This window comes from Balaenoptera acutorostrata, chromosome 6 (assembly GCF_949987535.1).
Source record: "Balaenoptera acutorostrata chromosome 6, mBalAcu1.1, whole genome shotgun sequence".
NCBI classification, from domain to species: domain Eukaryota; kingdom Metazoa; phylum Chordata; class Mammalia; order Artiodactyla; family Balaenopteridae; genus Balaenoptera; species Balaenoptera acutorostrata.
In genome coordinates, this window is record NC_080069.1 from 9,566,851 (window position 1) to 9,588,524 (window position 21,674).

At 39.8% G+C, this 21,674-nt stretch overlaps 1 protein-coding gene across 14 annotated transcripts in view; it reads right to left on the minus strand.

Annotated features, from left to right (window-relative positions):
- The window catches only part of MSRA (methionine sulfoxide reductase A), a 390,059-nt gene that overhangs the window by 349,551 nt on the left and 18,834 nt on the right, over positions 1–21,674 (minus strand). For 2 of the 14 annotated variants that reach the window (XM_028169185.2, XM_028169186.2), the window contains exons 1-2: positions 2,572–3,177; positions 2,298–2,372 (exon numbers count right to left, since the gene is read on the minus strand). The exons of 10 other annotated variants lie outside the window; for them this stretch is intronic. Coding sequence is in view for 2 of the 4 variants with exons in the window: in XM_057548033.1 (XP_057404016.1) it covers positions 2,572–2,584 (13 nt within the window). In the remaining 2 variants the exon portion in view is untranslated. Of the gene's footprint in view, positions 1–2,297; positions 2,373–2,571; positions 3,184–21,674 lie in introns of those variants that run through there. 2 more of the 14 variants (XM_057548033.1, XM_007192696.3) reach the window with 2 other exon arrangements.

Below are 21,674 nucleotides of genomic sequence, written 5' to 3' on the forward strand. Positions count from 1 at the left end.
CTTTTGTGGTTCTATTTGAAATCTATTCTCTCTTCCAACCATGTATGTGGCTTCCTTCCCCGTTACCCAAAATCAATAAAATATTAGCATACTTGAGTGGGTACTCAATAAACATTTGTTCAATAAATGAATAAATGAGTGAATAATTATAAAATGTTGGACTAAAGCCCCCTGAGAGGTTTGCATTAGTTTACAGCATTATGCACTTGTATGTTCAGGTATATCTAAATGGGACTTAATAATAGGCATCAAGAAGTAGTTAAATATTAATCTATTTCTGTCTTAATAATTCTACTTCAAAATATGATATAATACAAACTACAACAAATAAACGCTGAGATAGAGTTCATGTACAATCATATCACTAGTATTTACACACTTTAAAATAAGATTTGAAATATTAATACTAATCTGGAAATAATTTATAACCTAAATGTCAACGTGTTTGTAAAATGAAAGGTCTAAATGTAAAGAAGAATACATTACATTAAACTTTAAATGCACGTGTTGACAATGTAATCAACACCACTTCTTAAACACACCTTTGAAAAAAGGTTACACAAAGAGTCTCTATTATATCCAATTAACACGGAGCATCTTAATACAGGACTTTTTTCACTTTAAGATATGTAACAAGTAGGCCAGAGAGAATATATTAGTAAGAAACTTTACTGGGTATAACAGCTAATACTTATTATCAAATCTTAAGTCTAATAAACACTATAACATGTAACTTTACGAGTAGCGAAAAATTTATTATTTTTAAGGTATGTTCTGATATCTTTGTTTTTCAATTCACTAATTTTTAATTATACTGTTAGAAAATAGCTGGACATAAAATAGTCTGGATATAAGTTTGTTCTTACTGAGTTCGCTGTAAAGAAGTTATGAAATAACTTCTAACAAATAATTCTTTTACCTTAAAGGGAAAATAGTCTTAAATAAACAAAAGAAGTTATACATTTAGCAAACCTAAATGACCAGGGGTTATGTCAAACGTTTAAGAAGTAAATGAAAGTAAATATAAATCGGTAATAAGACGGTCTGTATTAAAATGTAGCTCTAATTTAAACTTATTTACTGAACTTTCCTTTTGTTTCCTATATCGTTGGTTTTTAGTGTAGGCGTGAATGATCCTGTGATCAGTTCAAAAGGGAAGACCGTAGCCATGCAAACATCCCTTCCAGTGCCTATCAGCATGTCTTTTATGTCTTGGCGTCCATTTTAGAGCATCAGCGAGGTGGTGTATAAAGAAGCTTAGAAAACAAAGGTTGTCATTTTGGCAACCCACATGAACATCGAGTGATTTCAATAAAATGAAGATCAAAATGTTGATTAGTAAAAAAGTTGAAGGAACTACTTAAGCTGGACTATGCAAACACCTGTAATGAATTTCACATATTTTTAAATCGTATTTATATACTAAATGCCATCCTCAGAACTGCTGATGTTGTCATGAAAATAGCATAAAAACCATTTAAAACAATTCATTGTCTAAGGCGTACAGTAATATCAAGCTATAAACAACAAAATAAATTCTTTTCTCAAAGGATTCACAGATCCATGATTACATACTCAAAACAAAAGCATGGATCCTGAAGCAGTCTTTTATACTGCCCAAAATGATTAGTGCTTATGTGAATATATATGAATTTCCTGTATTCTTTTAGTATATAAAATGTAAAAGAAAATATATTATTACAGGAAGTCAGAACCTAATCCTACCACTCAAACTCTCTTCTTTAGAAACAGAATCCTCACTGACAATGAGGGTGGTCGACAAAAGTACGTGCCTTACAGTGAACCTCTCCTATAATAATGCTGATTTTTAAGAGCAGAACTATCACAATCCAACCATAACCAGGCCTAATAGGAAGTATTTATTGTTGAGAAATTAGATATCAGGCATATACCTAAGTAAAACACCAGGTAGTACTGGAAAGAAAATTGATGAACTTTCTAGATTTTCCTTCTACTTAAAACACTTTGAGAGAGGCAGGCTATAGTCATCGTTTAATTATACAATCTAATCGGCTAAAAACAATAGAATTTTTCTCCAAGTATTTCAAACACAGCTCACTACTTCTTATCCCAAAGATTTAAATTGCTATTCTCTGCCATTCCCAGCCATTTCTACCAACATCATAAAAATTACCTTTTATCATTTCCTTCTCACAATGAGAATTCCCTAATCGCACACATCTTTTAGACACATACACCTCCCCACCCACCTCCCCACCCACCTCCAAAAACTGGTTCAGAGCAAAGACACACACAAAAATAATGACCAAGCTCACATTTCTTGTTTGCCCTTCAAGCGAAGTCTGGTGTCTTCAGCTTGCCTTTCTGGTCTTCGGTGTTGTCACTCATTGCTGGGGGATGTAGTTAGGACAGCATGAAGCAGCAGAAATAAAAGCTGTTGCTTTAAGAAAACGTTTTCTTAAACACATGGATAAAACAACTTTGACTCTGACTTCCTGGCTGTGTTGATAAAATCTTAGAAAGGGTCCTTAAAAAGTGAATGTCTACAAATGGGAAAAAAATGAAATAAAATAAAATCTAAAAACTTACGTTCTGAACACATTCCGAAGGAGGTCTGATTGGATTTGAAAGCAGGTTTGTACTGATGAACAAAGTTTATTTTGTAGAAAATTAAGTCTCTCTAATTAGAAATTTGCCTTTGCCATCTTCTATATTGTCAATCCTGTCTCTCATAGTATAATCATACATGCCAAAAAATCAAATACAGTATTTCCCAAATGCATGGACACTGTGGAAGCTTCATTTTGAAAAAGGCTTTTATTTCCCTTAATACTGGTGACTAAACGTCATTGTATGTGCCAACACTTTCAAATAGCCCAAGAGACTTAAAAAGCCTTCTAAGTTTGCACACCCAAAAGTTCTGAGTTTTCTGTACCCCAGGACGGTTTTCTTTCCTGAAGCTCAAGCCGAGAAAGCAGACAAAAGAAGCTGATTTGACTGTGCTGTGCCAAGTCTTGCCTTTTTTCTTTCCTCAGCTCTCCCTCTGCCTCTCTCCCCCTTCCCTCTCTCTCTTTCTCCCTCTCACTCTTTTGCTCCCAGTATGGCAACCTTCCGAGCAGTCTTGGCGGAGGTCCAGCCTGTGCCAGCCTGTCGGAATTCTCGTCTCCAAAAGATGTCCTTTGCGGATCGATTAATACATCTGAAAACAGGAAACTGTGGTACGGTACCCAAATCCTGGCACCAACAGCATCGACTTCTGCCAAATCACCTTACGGATTTCATGGTAGCCTACCTTTCATCATCATTACTAACATGTTCCCGGAGCAATAATGGAGTACTAGAAGCCATTCGCTGTTCAGCGATAAGGAATCTGTTCCCTAGAAATGTCCATATGCGACATATGCACAACCTGCAGTAAATTAAAATTCTCCTGTGAGAAGAGATGTATGTAACTTTCATAAGCACCACATACTGTATTTCTTTTTATAAGGCTTGCTTTCCCTTGCCCTGCGGCAAAGAATCATGGGAGAACAGAAAAGGAGGCATGCAGACTGAAATTAAAACTGTATGCCCAAATAAGTCATGCTTTATCCTAAGGGAAAAGAGCAGAGTTCTGACTGATCAGCAATTCCTATGCTCAAGGAAACTCTAATATAAACTGTACTTATCCAAAATTTTACTGGAGATGAAGGGGGGAAAGAATTCTTTTCAAAACACAATTAAAAGGGAAAAAAGAGTGGACTGAGTAAAATTAAGCATCTTTTCATATTTTGAACTTCAAGTTTCAACACAGCCACTTGTTAACTAAATTCATACTTGTACAATTAATAAGTATAAATAAATACTGTTTATTTTTATTTGTAGCATGCACATCTTTTGAAGCAAAACAGCCGGTCTGTGCTTCACACATGTACCTGTCCTTTGTGGATCAAATAATATATTTGAAAACAGGAAACTTGGGTATGGTATCCAAATCCGGGCACCAACAGCATTGACATCTACCAAATCATTTTCTGATATTTCATTTAAGAAATCATTTTTACCTCTGATGCTTGAAAATACAGAATAGCCAAACTCTATACATGGTTTCATAGGAAGAACCCAGAATAGTAGGTTCTAGTCCTTGGCTCAGTCCTTCTAACTTAGGTAACCTCAAGGTCTTAAATTGCTTGATCTATATAATCCTTAGTTTGCTCTTCAATCAAATATAAAAATCAGTAATTTCCTCCTCTGCGCTCCCAAAACACTCTGTTTATACTCAGTACACCTTCATGCTAACTGTATAATAATTTGTTGAGTATGTGTCCTCTACCAACCAAATGTGTCATCCTCACAGGCAGGACCATTTGTCACTTACCTAAGAAAACTGAAAGTCTTGCATGGAGCCCTTCATATTCAGGGGCTCAACAAATCTGTTAGGTGAATGAATTATGGGGATCAGTCACATAAATATCACTCTGAAGTTCTATAAAACTATGAAATATAATAATGAAAAGCAAAACCACATGCTACTAAATCATAAAGTTGATAGATGAGAGAAATGCTACAGAGATATCATAAGGGTCAGATTAAAGTACTAACAATAAAGTGTTCCATACTATCCTTTCAGATAGGGACTGATGGGCAGGGTAACAGTGGATTTGCAATTTCTAATCAAACTGTTGAAAGCTAAAGACAAAGAGAGAATCTTGAAAGCAGCTAGAAGTGACTCAAGTACAAGGAAGCCTCCATAAGATTAACAGCTGACTGCTCACTGAAAACCATGGAGGCCAGAAGGCAGTGGGATGACACATTCAAAGTGCTGAAAGGAAAAAACCATCCACCAAGAATTCTGTCAGCAAAACTCTCCTTCAAAAATCAAGGAGACATTAAGACATTCCCGGATAAATAAAAACAGGGTTTATCACCAGCAGATCTGCCCTACAAGAAATACTAAAGGAACTTTTCCTTCAGGCTGCAAAGAAAGGAGATTAGACAGCAACTCAAATCCACATGAAGAAATAAAGAGTGCAAGTAAAGGTAACCACAGAAGCAAATGTTAAAGACAGTAAAAATATATTTTTTGTTTGTAACTTTTTTTTTCTTTTATCCGATTTGAAAGACAGCAGCATAAAGCAATAATTATAAGTCTATGTTGATGGGCACATAATGTATGAAGATGTCATTTGTAACAACAGAATAAAGGAGGGATGGAACAGAGCTACAAAGGAGCAAAGTTTTTACATACTACTGAAATTAAGTTGGTATTAATCTGAATTAGATTGTTATAAATTAAGATGTTAACTGTAATGCCCAAAGCAATCACTAAGAAAACAACAAGGGAATTAAATTGTTACCATGGAAAAATATTATTTAACACAAAAGAAAGCAGTAATGGAAGAACAAAGAAACAAAAAAGACAAAGACATATAGAAAATTGCAAAATGGCAGAAGTAAACCCAACCTTATTAGTATTTAATTAAATTTAAATAAACTAAAGTCTCCAATTAAAAGACAGAGACTGGCAGAATGAATAAAAGTAAATGATCCAACTATATGCTCTCTATAAGAGACACACTTTAGATTTAAAGAAACAAATAGGTTGAAAGTAAAAGGATGGAAAAATATATACCAAACAAATAGCAACCAAAAGAAAGTGGGAGTGGTTATACTAAGATCAGATAGAATAAATGTTAAGACAAAAATTATTACTAGAGAAAAATAAGGACAATTATAATGATAAAAAGGGTCAGTTAATCAAGAAGATACAACCATTATAAACATAAATACACTTAAGAGCCCCAAAATACATAAAGCAAAAAAATGAAATAATTAAAGAAATAGACAATTCAACAAATAGACAATTCTCCAAAAAGAGTCACAGACTTAAGTACACAACTGAATAATGGATAAAATAACTAGATAGATATTCAGCAAGGAAATAAAAGACTTGAACAACACTGTAAAGTAACTAGAACTAACAGACATCTATACAATACTGTCCTCAACAGCAACAGAATGTACATTCTTCTCAAATGCACACAGAACACTCTTCAGGACAGACAATATGTTAGGCCATAAAACGAGCCTCAGTAAATTTAAAGGAACTGAAATCATACAAAGTAATTCTCCAACCACAGTGGAATAAAAGTAGAAACCAATAACAGGAAAAGAAGATTGGGAAAATCACAAATATACGGAAATTAAATAATGCTCCTAAATAACCAATGAAGAAACAATAAAGACTAGAGTGGAAATAAATGAAATAGAGAATAGAAAAACAATACAGAAAATCAGACAAAGACACTGCAAGAGAACTACAGACCAATATCCCTTATGAATACAGATGAAAAATTCTGAACAAAATACTAACAAACTGAATGTAGCAACACATAAAAAGGATTATACCAGGAATACAAGGTTGGTTCAACAGAGAAAAATCAATCAAGGTAATATACTATATTAATAAAGGACAGAAACCACTTGTATCGCATCTGACAAAACCCAACACCTTTCATGATTAGAAATTTGGATCTACATAAAGAAAGGAAGAGCACTGAAGAAGGAACAAGTGAAGGTCAAATAAAAACTTATATTGTTCTTATTTTTAACTGATCTAACAGATAACAGTTCAAAATAATAGCAATAATGTACTCAATTATATATGCTTATGTATATACATATATGTATATATGCTGATGTATGCTAATGTACAATATAAGTGAAATGAATGACAGCAATGATTCGAGAGACAGGAAGGAGGATTTAGGATTATTTTGTTATTATAAGGTACTTGCACTACCCATGAAGGAGTATGATGTTATTTGAAAGTGGATTTGGACTAGCTGTATAACGGATATACTGATAAAGGCAAGAAAACTGAATCTTACAAAATGCTCAATTAAAACCACTAAAGGCAGGAAAAAGAATAGAAGACAAAAACAGGAACACAAAACAAGGCAACAAATAGAAAATAGTAACAAATATGGTAGATAGTTATCCAACTATATCAATAATCACTTTGCACATCAATAATCTACATGCACCAATAAAAGAGATTGTCACAGTGGATCAAAACATATTTCTACACAAAAACTTGTACACAAATGTTCATAGCAGCATTATTCACAATAGCCAAAAAGTGAAAACAATCCAAGTGTCCATCAACTGTTGAATAGGTAAACAAAATGTGTTCTATCCATACAATGGAATATTATTCAGCAATAAAAAGGGATGAAGCACTATTACATGCTATAACATGGATGATCTTTGAAAAATTTATGCTAAGTGAAAGAAGCCAGACACAAAAATGTACATATTGTATGCTTCTATTTATATGAAAGGTCCAGAATAGACAAATCCATAGACACAAGACTAGTGGTTGCCAGGGGCTGGGCAGTGAGAAGAACAGGGAGCGGCTGCTCATAGGTACAAGGTTTCCTGTTGGAGCGATGAACATGTTGTGGAATTAGTGGTGATGGTTGCACAACCTAGTAAATCTACTAAAAACCACTGAATTATATACTATAGAATGGTGAATTTTATGGTATGTGAATTATATCTTGATAAGCAAAAAAGGTGCAGTCCATCTTTCCGGTATTTCTGAGTGTTGTAAATGATTATACCCCATGGTAAATCCTCAAAAACCCTTTCAGGCTCTTACATAAAGGAAACACTATACATTAGCTCTTCCCATGCAGTCTGATCCTACAGGGCTTACCAAGGCCTTCTCAGTGCTAACCCATGATCTGACTCAACCCTTTAATCCCTGCCTCTCCTCCACCTCCTTGTGGTTCCCTCTCCCAGCTACCCACTTAAATAGGACACTACTCTCTGCACCCACACGAGATACTGATCATGTGTGTACTGTTTATCTGATTCACTGGTGGCCTCAAAATCTTCTACTGATTCAAGCTCTCAGATAGAATGTACAGTCAGAAGGGACTGATTCTCAGCAGTTTTATCTAACCTACAAGTTAGTGGTCGCAGATAGCAGCACGGTTAAGTCTTCCTACAGACTCGGCAGAAGTGTACTGAGGGAAGCAGAAGAAACAGGGGGTCAAAACGCACAGACTTCCTCGAAACCTGTGGTTTTTCAAGCTTCCTTGCAGGGATCCTTGGAGATGCTGCAGGGCTTTCACAGAGGACAAAGAAAAGATCAACAGGCAAGGTTCCAGCGCATCACCCCTGCATCGACCAGAGGAGTTCTGCTTTTGTGATGTCTGTATATGGGGTTCACACAGATTTTGTTTGACAAAGAAGTTTTTCTTAAAAAAAAATTAAAAATCCTTTACTTTAAGCCAATCTGGGAAAATACTCCCTAATGAGCTAACGTAACAATGACTTCTAAGATTGTAGCCCTCTCAGAATATTTACAGTATGAGCTAATGTCATCTGAAATGTAAGACAGTCATGGGGAGCTACTGCCTAACTATATCGAGATTACATCTACCTTGTCCACAAGATAGAAAACTGAGTTATTGGACCATTTACCTACTTCCCTTTGCTCCCTACATTTATATCTTTAGATCTATAATCTGAAACCCCAAAGAGCATGAATCTGGTCTTCCTTCCCAGCTATTCATTAAGTCTTGAATACAGCCATCCACTCAGGACTAACCCTCTCAAGCATTATCTGAACAATGACTACGGGCCAGGCGTGTGCTGAGGACATGGAGCCCCTGCCGTCATGGGGCTGGTATGTAAACAGCTGGTATGTAAAATTTCAGGTCACCCATCAGCTATGAGAGAAGCATGTCCACAACATCCTACAGACACGGGAAAGAAAGAACATGCTGAAGAGTCAGCTACCCACCAACCAAAAGTCAAATACATTTCACTCTGGTTAGAATGAAGAGAGAAGTTTAAAAAGTGTACTCAATCATTTTATACACATGTGTTGTGTTCTCGTTATGCTTGAAGAAGTAAGCTAACGCTCTGGGGAATCCAGAGGCACGTCACAAATCACCCCAGCCCTCAAGAAGCTTAAAGTCTAGTATGAAGACAAGACACTTACAAAATATTACACTTTACGTGATAAATATTATTTAAACATCTCCCCAAATCCTAACTCTTCCATGTTCCTTCCTGGTGTCATGATATAAAAGATAAATTGCCTTTCTACAAAGTTCGAATGTGAAATTGTGATGGCCATCCTTCCTAAAGCCAATCCAAATTATAACCACTCTCTCTTTCCTCTCTCCTCCCCTCTCTCTTTCTCCTTCTTTCTTATTTCTCCTCTCTCTCCCTTCTCTAACATTATACACTTAGTTGTTACCTGCATTCATTGATTAATTAAGTCAGTATTTACTGAACACTTGCTTATGTACAAAATATGGGGTTAGAAGCCACCATGAACACAAAAGTGAAATAAACAAAAGGTAATCATGCATTAACAATAATAATCATGATAATAAGCACTTTCACATTCCTTAATTCATTCACTCATCCAACCTTTGGAGGAAGACAGGTGTTAACTATTTTACTTTACAGATGAGGAAACTGACATCAAAAGAAGTTATGTGACTTGTCCAGACCATCAGACACATATCTAGAGTACAGAAAACCGAAGCAACTATTCCAGGTTCCATTACTTAAGGAACTCAGGAAGACCCAATGAACACAGGTGGCCTCATACATCCCACTACCTACTTAACAATCCCTCTGAATGGTTAATAGGCACCTCAAAGTCCACCTGGCCAAAACAGAAATCTTGATTTTTCTCAAAAAAGTTCATTCCTCTCTCAGCCTCCATTAAATGACAATACCAAACGCTCAGCTGCTCAACCTGAAAATCCAAGAGTCATCCTTGACTCATCCTCCCTCACCCACTAGAAAGGCTAAGGGGGAAAAGATTACATCAGGTGCTGGTAAGGATGCTGGAAACCGAAACCTCATACACTGTGATGGGAACGTACAATGGTAAACAGCCTCACAGTTCCTTTAAGAGTTCAACTTACACTCACCACAGGAACCAGCAATTTCCACCCCTAAGTCTATGGGTGAGAAAACATACGTCCACACAAAGACCTGCACATGAATATTCACGGGAGAATTATTCTTAACAGACAAAAACTGGAAACAATCCAAAAGTCCACCATGTGGGGAAAGGATAAACAAAATGCGGTCTACCTTTCACTACCACACAATAAAAAGGCACAAATTACTAATACACGCAACAACACGGATGAACCTCAGAAACACTGTACTAAGGGAAAGAAGCCAGACAAGACTACATATAGCATGACTCCATATCTATGAAACACATTTAAAAGACAGAACTTTTCAACCTATAGAAACAGAAAGCAGATCGTTTGCGGTGTGGGTCTGGGGTAGGAGAGGGGATTGACGGCAAACGGGCGGGAGAGAACTTTGGGGGCTAATGGAAGTGTTTTCACCTGAACTGCATTGACTGTTTCACCACTGTATCAATTTATTAAAAATCATCAAACTGTACACTCAGCACAGGTGAATTTTATGGTATATAAATGACACCTCAATACAGACACCGAACAATTCACGTTTAGCAACATTTTCTGCATCCAAGACACTGTATTAGGCCCCAAAGGGGAGACTGACCAAGACACTGTCCCCACCCTGAAAGAGCTCTCAGCCCCTTTCTTCCAGTTGCAGAAACAGAAGATGCACATGGACATAACAGATATCACACACCAAAAAATGACTGCCCAATACCTGGAACAGGCAATGAACGTGATAAAGTCTGGAGGAGAGAGACGGGGAGTGAGGTGTTGAGGAGGCCTTACAGAGGAGGTTAGTTTTAACTAACCTTTGCAGGATGAATGATAATCAGAAAAGTGGAACCTGGAGGGCAGTGTTGAGGAAAAACCCAAAGGCGGGAATGAGCGAGACGCGTCAGCAATCGGTGAGGCAGTCTGGCTGAAACAGAGGCCCGTGAGAACAGAAAGGGTACCAACAACCATGAAGCCCGAAGCCTGTGCCTTCTCATGGTGTGTCCTCAAACCTCAGGCATCTGGGCACCACGTTTGTGATTTTTGCCATATTTAAAATTATAGCATGACTTGTGCATTATTGGCTTAACATTCTTTAAACTCGCTTATTTTACCTAGATTCATTTCTAAAGGAGACTTTATAATACAACTAGACAATGAAAACCAGCATTATTTGCGAGACATACTAAATACTGTAAAATTGGGTGTTAAAAAATTGCGGAAGCCTGAAGCTGTCTCTAAGATGGAGGCCTATCTCTTTTAAGAAGAAAGATTAACAAGTGCTGGAGAAGGGTCAGAAACAGTCAACATTCAAACACCAAACTGACACTTTCACCTTGATACAATCAGAACAGCTGAAAGATAGTTGAAAAAAGGAATAGTTTTCTCACCGTGGTTCAGTGTCATTTACTGCCATACCCTTGAACCATTTAGTATCACCCTGTGTCAGGAGTCCCACATTGTGGAAAATGCTGGTCTACAGTAAATCTTAGAAGGGGGGGTAGAGGGGATGATAACAATAATTAATATTTATTTAGCATTTACTATATGCCAGACACTGTTCTAAACACTTCTCATTTTATTTCATTTAATCCTCATAATAATAATACTACCTCATAAGGGTATTATCAACCCATTTTTCAGGCTAAGAAACTGAGCCATACAGAGCTTAACTAACTTGCCCAAGGTCATACAACTGGCCCAAAATCACATAGTTAATAAATGGCAGAGGGACTTCCCTAGTGGCGCAGTGGCTAAGAATCTGCCTGCCAGTGCAGGGGACATGGGTTCGAGCCCTGGTCCGGGAAGACCCCACATGCTGCGGAACAACTAAGCCCGTGCACTACAACTACTGCACCTGTGCTCTAGAGCCCGCGAGCCACAACTACTGAGCCCGTGTGCCACAACTACTGAAGCCCGTGCTCCTAGAGCCTGCGCTCTGCAACAAGAGAAGCCACCGCAATAAGGCTGCACACCACAACAAAGAGTAGCCCCCGCTTCCCACAACTAGAGAAAGCCCACACGCAGCGACAAAGACCCAACACAGCCAAAAATAAATAAATAAAATAAATTTTTTTTAAAAAAATAAATAAATAAATGGCAGAGCTGGAACTGAATCCAGGCAGTCTGTCTCCAGTCTATGAAGTTAACCACTACAATTGAGCTGATTCTCATGTGAAATGATATTTCAGGAAGATTTATCTGGCTATGATTTGTTTGCTGAACTAAAGGAAAGAGAGGCCAGGAGACTACTGCAATGGCCCAGGCATCAGAGCCCATGGGCCAGCTGGGCCTGGGGGCTTAATTGCCATTTGCTGTGGGCAGCAGAGGGCAGCAGAGGGCTGTGGAGCAAGAGCTGGGCCCCCCACCCAGACTTCCGGCCAGGGGCTTCCAGTGGAGAAGGGAAACAGGGCTAAGGCCCAAGTCAGAGGTGCAAAGCCTATCCCGGAAAGAGCACAGCTGGGGACACCACCGTCCATAGGGGACCAGGAGAAGTCACCCCTGGATGTGAGGACAAGCCCAGAGAGAAGGCAGAGGTGTTGGAGAAGCAGCGTCTCAGAGCAGCCAGGTGGCTGAAACACCAGACCCTGCCCCAGGTTCTTGGGCTGCCACCGAAGACCCTCTCACACTCTGACACGGTCCAAGTTCTTCCACATTTCACTTCCAAACGTAACAGTGACATCATGACCTCTTTTTTTAATTTGTAAATGGATTTCAGGTCTTTCAAGAGTAGGAAATTTGGCTGTACCTTGCCCTAAACCTCCTCCTTTAAATTCAAAATATGCATTTAGGACTGGTATCTAGTTCTCAGACAAAGTATTTTAAAATTAAAATTAAGAAACACATTCAAATGGCATTTCCAAGCTTCTGACAGTTCTGAAATATCCTGAACACAGACACCAGTCATCCACAGACATCAAAATTGTTTTATTACCTTAAATCTTCCAAAAGCATTGCTTGAAAAAAAAATAAGATAGCAGATAAAATTGTCAGAATAAGAAAAAAAGAAAACCTCCTTGAAGAAAATGTTCTATGCATGGAAAAAGAAAGACTAAAAAAATTAAGAACGAAAATAACTGATCTGTACTGACTGATTTGATGCTAAACTCAGGCTTCATTTAAAAAGTAGAAAAATTCAACATTGTAGGTTTGTGATTTACTCTTGAAAAAATATGATTTCTTATTTCCCAGGAGAAAAGCTTTAATAGTATCAATAGATTTCTCTGGATATCAAATATTTCTCCATTATTGTGAGTAAATTATCTTTAGATCAAAATTAGATGGATTAAATTTCCCTTAAAATACCCAAGAGATTTTAAAAATACAAGGAAACATGTCACACACCCCAAAACAATATTTTATCCGAATACCTCCATGGAAATATCTCCCCATTAGAATAATTAGCCAGAAAACAAAACTAACCTGAGTTTTAGACGTACTAAGTTCAAAATACCTTATTAAAACTCAATCGTCATTTGCGGATGCTAAGATGAAATTCATAATCTTTGGTGCACTTTAAAAATCCCTGGAAATATGCATTTACATTTCTGTTTTTAATCTGGAAAAAAAAATGTGTCTGAATTAGTGATAAGTTGGATAGGAGTCTGAATTTTCTTTTTATTATTACTCAGCCATAAAAAGAAACGAAACTGAGTTATTTGTAGTGAGGTGGATGGAGTTAGAGTCTGTCATACAGAGTGAAGTAAGTCAGAAAGAGAAAAACAGATACAGTATGCTAACACATATATATGGAATCTAAGGAAAAATAAAAAGGTCATGAAGAACCTAGTGGCAAGACGGGAATAAAGACACAGACCTACTAGAGAATGGACTTGAGGATATGGGGAGGGGGAAGGGTAAGCTGTGACAAAGTGAGAGAGTGGCATGGACATATATACACTACCAAACGTAAAATAGATAGCTAGGGGGAAGCAGCCGCATAGCACAGGGAGATCAGCTGGGTGCTTTGTGACCACCTAGAGGGGTGGGATAGGGAGGGTGGGAGGGAGGGAGATGCAAGAGGGAAGAGATATGGGAACATATGTATATATATAACTGATTCACTTTGTTATAAAGCAGAAACTAACACACCATTGTAAAGCAATTATACTCCAATAAAGATGTTAAAAAAAATAAAAAATAAAATAAAATATAAATTTCCCTTAATATCAAGATAGACACAAAGTATTGCTTCTAAGAAGCTTTCTATTTGTGCTTTAATTATTTTTAATTTAAATTGAGCTAAACTAGGGCAGATAGCTATATATTTGTTATTTTTTTTCTAATCAGCAATATAAATTATTTTTTTCTACTTGAGTTACTTTTTAAAAATCTGAAAGGTTACTTCTTCGCCCTAAAACTTGTTTTGATAAACAATTTTTTAAAAAATAAATAAACACAACGTATACAACGAAGAATGTAAATAACAGTAAGCACTTCCAAATTCTTAAAAAATTCACCCTCGCATCAGTGCCACAAGGTTCATGGCTTAACTATTCTCATCTATGTTATCTTTGTCTTCCTGACTGAACTATAAACTCCTTAAGAGAAAAAATTATTAACTTTTTAAATCACCCATTAGCACCACACTGACCCATCTATTTGCTTGGTAAGTATTTACTGAATACCTACTATGTTCAAGGCACCTTGCTGGCGACACAGCAATAAGGTAATGAAGCTGAAACAGTCCTTGCCTTCAAAGATGTTACTGTCCAGAGGGAGGTGGGGAGACTGATAAAATGTACACAAGACTAAGAGGTTCACAAATACCCCTCAGTGGGAAGAAGGGCCCTCTAGACCCAATCGCTCTTTACCATCCCCTCTCCACAGTCTCAAATCTACTTCATTTGGCAGCCAGTTGAAGCTCCAATACTACAAAATTTAATCCCAGATCAACGCGGGAAAAGTCCTTGGTCTCTGAGAAAACGTGATATGGTTTTTGAAAGAGAAGGTGAGACCCTTAGATCTGGATATTAGCTGGAACCCATGTCACAGAGAAGCGCTAGATCTGTTCCGTGTGAGAAGATTTACATTTTCTTAGAAAGAGGCTGAAAGAAGTGAGGAATGAGGGACTTCCCTGGTGGTCCAGTGGTTAAGACTTCGCCTTCCAATGCAGGGGGTGCGGGTTCGCTCCCTAGTCAGAGAGCTAAGATCCCACATGCCTTGCAGCCAAAAAACCAAAACACAAAACAGAAGCAGTATTGTAACAAATTCAATAAAGACTTCAAAAATGGTCCCCATCAAAAAAATCTTAATAAAAAGAGAAAAAAAGAAGTGAGGAATGAGCAGTGGGGGAAGCGAGAGGAACCAGAAAGGTGTAGGCTCGGCCCTGCGTTGGGAAGCAGCCTGGAGGGCTGGCCAAAGGCGCTGGGGAGCTGGACCGTGCACAGGGTTTTCACCCCTTGGCTCTGCCCTGTGCAGTCAGACCCTCCTCCAGCGCTTCTGCCCCAACCTTCAGTAAAGTCTGCAACATCCTCACCTGTGCTATGTGGGGTTCCATAGATATAATGCTAAAGGGGTCAATTCGGTGTGAAAAAGAGAGAGTACCTGGGGATGCAGGAACCGGGAGGCAGAGGTAACCAAGACAACACAAGCATCCCACACACACTCCAGAATTTAGAGGACTCTTAAGGATGGCTTTGGACTTCTGGGGTTTGGAACTGGGGTTTGAGTCAAGAGGACTCAACCGGGGGTCATCAAGAGGAGGAGGCCCCCAAATGCAAGTAGTTATACAGTCAGCTAGGCGAGGTTCAGACCACCAAAGGGGTGTCAGCAGCTTCAAAGGAGGACCCCTACACATGGTCTCATTCAGACTAGCCCCGGTGATGCCTCCTGATCAACCCCTTCCTGACGGTGATCTGGGACTGCCCTCAGACTGGATCTGTGCACAGCCCTACCTAGGTCTGCCACCTCCTGCAGTGTTGACCTGGCCCTATCCTGCCCCAGCGCTACTTCTGCTTCGATCTGTGTTGTGACATCTTGCCCAAGCATTTCCCCAGCACCCAACCTCAACCTGCCTCTGCAGCCCATTAACTACTTCTCTTTCCAGACTGACAGTTTATAGGACAAGGGCTGGCCACATGGGCGCTGCAAAAGACCTGGCCACAGTAATTAGGAGGACACTAGACTTTAGAAGGAAAAACTGTAGACAAATTTCACATTTAGGAGACAGAGTTACAGGCGACTACAGGACCAACAGTCTGCAAAGAACAAGGTCCACGTGTAGTCTGTGTGGGAAGAACTTTGCTCATTAAGAAAACCACGGTGTACTTCTACTTCTAAACTCCTGTGGGTTTGCTTCAACTATACTTTCAAATATTCAGATATAGGAAAAAAGGTTGGTCTCTAAGAATTTTCAAGAATAAAACCAGATACATAGATTTTTTACTCTGTAAGAAGCTGTCCCACCAAAATAAGGAAGGATAAAGTTAGTTTGGAGGCAGAGAGATGGATTCACAGTTGCCAAAGTAACTTCCTCTAGATTGAGAAAGAGGCTATCAGGAAACATTGTAACTGTATTTGCAACCATGTTGCATGCCTCCATTTTCTCTCCCTTTCTCTGCCTTTTCCTCAAGGGGAAAAAAGAACAGAAGAGAAGAGGGGCAAAACGCAAGTACAACTATGCAAGAAAGATGCAGGGCCCAGAGCTGGAGTTAATAAGCTTCTGAGGAAGGAGATTAATTCTGAAGGTAAGAGGGGAAATCGTAAGCATAATGCAAAGAAAGCACTGTAAGTCTTTGCATGAATAGAAAAGAACCTCCAGGAACTTTGCTTCCAAGCCCTTTTTATAGATAAGCCAATCTGCGGACAGAGAAAGTAAGTAAATTGCCCAAAGTTACACAGCGAATTAGTGGCATAGCCAAACCCCCAAAAGCATGAGCCTACCTTCAGTGGTCACTCCGAGGGGCTGCAGTGGCTTCTCACCTTGATTTGGTGAGCAGAACAAAAGTGGCCATACGAGAAAAGCTTTAACTGGCTTGTGGGAGTCGCTGTATAAGCCATAAACCCTGTGATTATTAACTTCAGAAATGCAAAATATAGAAGACTAGTAAAAGTTTTCCTTGAAGTAGGAAAAAAGAAAGGGTCAAGCTTTTATGATGCAATACTCGATAACAGTTGGGCTTAACAACAAAGCTGTCAGTTTATAGCAGGAGCTTGGATCTCTGCAAATATCATCTCTTCTAGCCAGGAATGCTCTAACTGGTGATGCTACTTTAATAGAGAGCTTTTCTTTTTCTAGAAAAAAAAAAAAAGAAGAACCAGACCAGATTGCTGAATCAGGTTCTACCACTCATCTGGTTCTCAACACCTAAATGTATACATGCCACATGCCTGGAGGGAAACGCTCAAAGTCTGTGGGCGAGGCCGTGGAGAAGCAAATCTACAGCCTCCCAGGGCCCTGTGGCAGGGTGGGCTTCCCAGTCAGCTCCTTAATTGCAGTTTCCACCTCCTGTCCCTAGAAGAGAGGCACCCAAGCCCTGGGAAGGTCAGATCCTACCCCAGGGAACCAGCAGTGCCAGGGCAGTCACAGTAGACAGTCTAGCTCTGGCAGGAGCCCTGTGAAGGGGGCTGAAGCAGCTCCTAGACAAGGGTGCAGGGGGAGATGACCCCCGGTGAGCATACAGCACCCACCCTATCACTCTCACCCAGGGCACCAGGTGTACATAGCATATGCCTACAAAGACTGCCCAGCATCTCTCATGTTACGGCTTCCACTGCTGTCTCCAACATGGCTTAGTACACTCAATATCATGCTGGCTGACAAGAGGAGGAGGAGAAGGAAGGGGGAGGGAGGGGGGGGGAGAAGAAGGAAAGGGAAGAGGGGGAGGAGAGGAACAGAAAGGAAGTAACGAAACTGCAGAGACATCTTCATTGCTCACCTCTCCCCCTCCAAAGAGGACAGTTACAAAATACTGGAAAGCAGTAACTAAGTTTTCCCACATTGGCCTTGTATCAGTTCTAAATCAAAAAACTATTCTGTGTGTTTCATTTCCTGTGCCACTGTCCTTGATAAAAACTGTTGGGCTTGCATCCCAAAACCTTCAAAGAACTAAGCATGAAAATGAAAAACTTAGTAACAACACAGGGCGAATACAATGCCCTGAGCCGTGGCTTGATACATGCAAATCATGCAGTAACAACGAAAAGAGCATTAGGAAGGATTAACACAAAGCTGCAGATGGATGGCTGGGCCCAATGGCCAACAGGAGTTTCTTCCTAAATGAACAAGAAGAAGGCACCACCCCCAGACCCCTCGTGGTACTCATGATACCTAAAAGGACAGGATTGTAAGCAATCCATTAACAGACAAGTCTCAAAAGGGGAGAGAGGAGGAGAGGAAAAGAGCGGGAAAGAGGGAGGGATGGAGGGAGTAAGGAAGGAAGAGGAAGCAGGAAAATAACCATGAAATAAAAGAACAAAAGAGGAGTGGTCATCAAGCAGATAAGAAGCCACATGTAAAATGACAAAAAGCAGCACAAATTTAAGTGGACATCTTTTCTCTAACATCCTCCCATATCTTCCCCCTTAAGAATATATGCATTCTTGAGTCACTCCTATCTTTTAAAACTACCTCCCTTTTGAACTTAACTGTTGCCCTATTTCCTTTCCACTCCAGCCAACCTTGCTGAAAGAGAAGATGGAATCCGTTCTAGTCTCCACTTCCTGACCACCGAACCCCAGTCCCCAGCTCCTGCCCTCCCGTCCCCACTCCCAGCAAAGCCAGTGGTTACGGAGGACGATCCTGTCTTCTCCATAGTCTCTGCCCTCTCGGTTTCTTGAGTACTCCTTTCTCTTTTCTAACAACCTTTTCAGTGTATCCTTAGCGGCTCTTCTTCCTCTGCTCTTAAGTGTTGGGATTCCACCATACTCCATCCCAAGTCCCTCTTCTCTCTCCTGCTGACGCTGCGCACTTCGGGGCAGCTGTGTGGAGACACCCTGGGGAAAGGCGCTGTACTCTGCAAAAGGGAACACAGAGCTGGGAGGCACTCTAACAGCAACAACTGCAGCCGCCACTGCTGCCAAGGGCTCCACAAACACCCCAATAAAGAGTCACCCACGCCGTACACCAGAAACTAATACAACATTGTAAATCAACTGTACTTCAATAAAAAAAAAACTTCCCTGGCGGTCCAGTGGTTAAGACTCTGGACTTCCAAGGCAGTGGGCATGGGTTGGACCCCTGGTCGGGGAATTAAGATCCCACAGGCTGTGCGGTGCAGCCAAATAAATAAATAAATAAATGGATCACCCAGGCTCTGCTCGAACTCTTCTACTGACAGGGAGCTCGGCGACCAGAAAGCAGGTCACCTGTGAGGCCGGAGCGGGCAGTCAGGAAGGATGCACGTGCAGGGAGTGGGGGTGGAGGCTGGGCACACGCACGCCCGTGCGGGCCACCCAAAGTCCTCTGAGACGTGTATGGCCTTAAGTAGTGATCAACCTCCCTGCCTCACAGGTGGATCCAGCGCCAATCCTTCTGGAAGGAAGGCTGGCCCAGGAAAGGAAATGAAGTTGAGTCTGGGGTCACGACGGGCCTGTGGCCGGGTAGCCTCCCTGACCCACACCGCAGCTCTTCTGGTGAGCATGCGGATAAGATAGCCACCAGCCACTGTTACAGGACAGGGGCAGCGACACAGCAGGAAGCTGTTCCCTAAACGTCCCCACTGGAACATCCTACTGCGAACGAAGCATTCTGCGCATCTGTCGAGAGCCGGGCAGCACGCTGGCTCTTTCCCCATGATCTCATCTATTTCCAGAAACATCCATTTGAGGCAGGTGCCACTGTTTCCATTTTACAAATGAGAAAACTGAGGCAAATCTGTTCAAGGTCACACAGCTGGTAAGCACATGAAGTGAAGTTCAGAGTCACTGTCCGAAAGTCAAATGCCTGTGCTTTCCACCCAACCAACTCGCCCCTCACTAAACAATACATTTCTGAATACTGCCTATTGATAGCGAGGTGGCAAACATCTACCTATGGTCATGAACGGTCCTGTAGAGAGAGATAATAAACAGGCGTTCATTTCCCAGCACCATACGCTGCAGCGTAAATGAGTTTCCATATCTTGGTATTAAGTCAAGAGAGGAAAGTGGTACCCTTGGCAGAAAAATATGAATGATACTAAAGGAATGCCACAAGCTCAATAAATCCAGAGACTAAAATTGCTATGTGAACTCTGTAGTAGTTATGCTGGTACTGATAACCTTACAAAAGCTCTTAGTGGAACTTGTTAAATCATAAAATCATCTCTTGATTCTAGAACATAATACAATGCCTTTTTTATGTAAACACAACCTTGGGAAAAGTGGAGATGACTTCAGGTCTTTTTAAGATATTTCCTCTGTCACACTGGGAACCATTTCCTTCACCCACCAATATTTTCACATATTTGCAGAGAGACTTCTCTGCCATAAATATGAAACACAAATCACAGTGTAGCAGCTAAGAGCTCGGATCTCCTCTAACAACTATTATGAAAGTCAGCCACTGGGTTCTCACAAGCGATCATAATCAAATTTCTAAAGATGGACAGTTTGTGCTGGAAGGTAAGTTAAAAACAGAACATCCATTTATTGAGATTCATTAATATTACTATCTATTGACCTGCACCATACTAAAAGGATTTTATTGAACAGACAACTTCCAAACTTAATACTACACAGAATATTAGCTCAATCATTCTTTCATTCATTTAACTAATAATTAATGTGTAACATAAACATGCACAGGCATAGAGCTTTACAAATAAACTACTTATACAAATTTGTATACTACTTATATGAATAAGTAAATAAGCCCTCACTAAACTTAAAATGCCATTATAGAGAAATATATAAAGTTAAATCAGTATTATAAAGTTAAACAATAAGACAACAATATAAGATGTCTTCAAAGAATCAGATTACAAACCCAATGAATAGTAAAGAAAAAAATGCTCAAGGTTCTAAGAGATGAGGGTCAAATGTGTTGGGGCGTAAGAGAAGACACTGCTGAGGGCAGAGGTGGTAATAGGTAAAAGGAAGCTTGGTGAAGAGAAAAAACAGAGGTATTGATATTATTGGTCAAGGCATGTTCTAGAGAGTAGATGAAGGAAACTAGACCAAAATGTGTATGCAGAGATGCAGGATTAATAATCAATAAGTGCAAAACCACAGTGGTTTACCTTTCAGTGATCAAAGGAACATATTCGCTTATTTCCTAACTTAAGGACTCAGGTCATCGTTTATCCAGGTCCTCATTTTCAACAAAAGCAACAACTTGTCAAAACTTTAAAACTCCCTTAGAAAAACGAAACATAATAAATATGTACCTACAATGGAAAGAGTCACTGAGTTTAGAATGCCACACTCCACTGGACCCTTTAGAGATCACTAAAGTCATGGATCATCCCATCGTGTAAACATTCTCAAACACAGCAATGCAGACAACATACAGTAAGAGTCAGGGAATCTGGGCAGGAAAGAAGGGCCAGTGCGACACAAGTAATTTGTTCAGGTGGATGGTCAAGGTAAGGAGCTAACAGTAGTTACCAGGTAAGAACTACCCAAAATACTACTGCTGATAGAAATACAGACATGTTACAGTAGGGAAGCCCTTTGGAAGTCAGCCAGATCTACACACATCCATACTCTGCTTTCTTTTGAGGTGGGCACTGCCAACAACTCAGAGTCTAAGTTTTGGGCAACTGAAGATGCATGTGTAGAGTAATTAAAAGTTTGTAACCATCTTACAATATCAAGAGATAG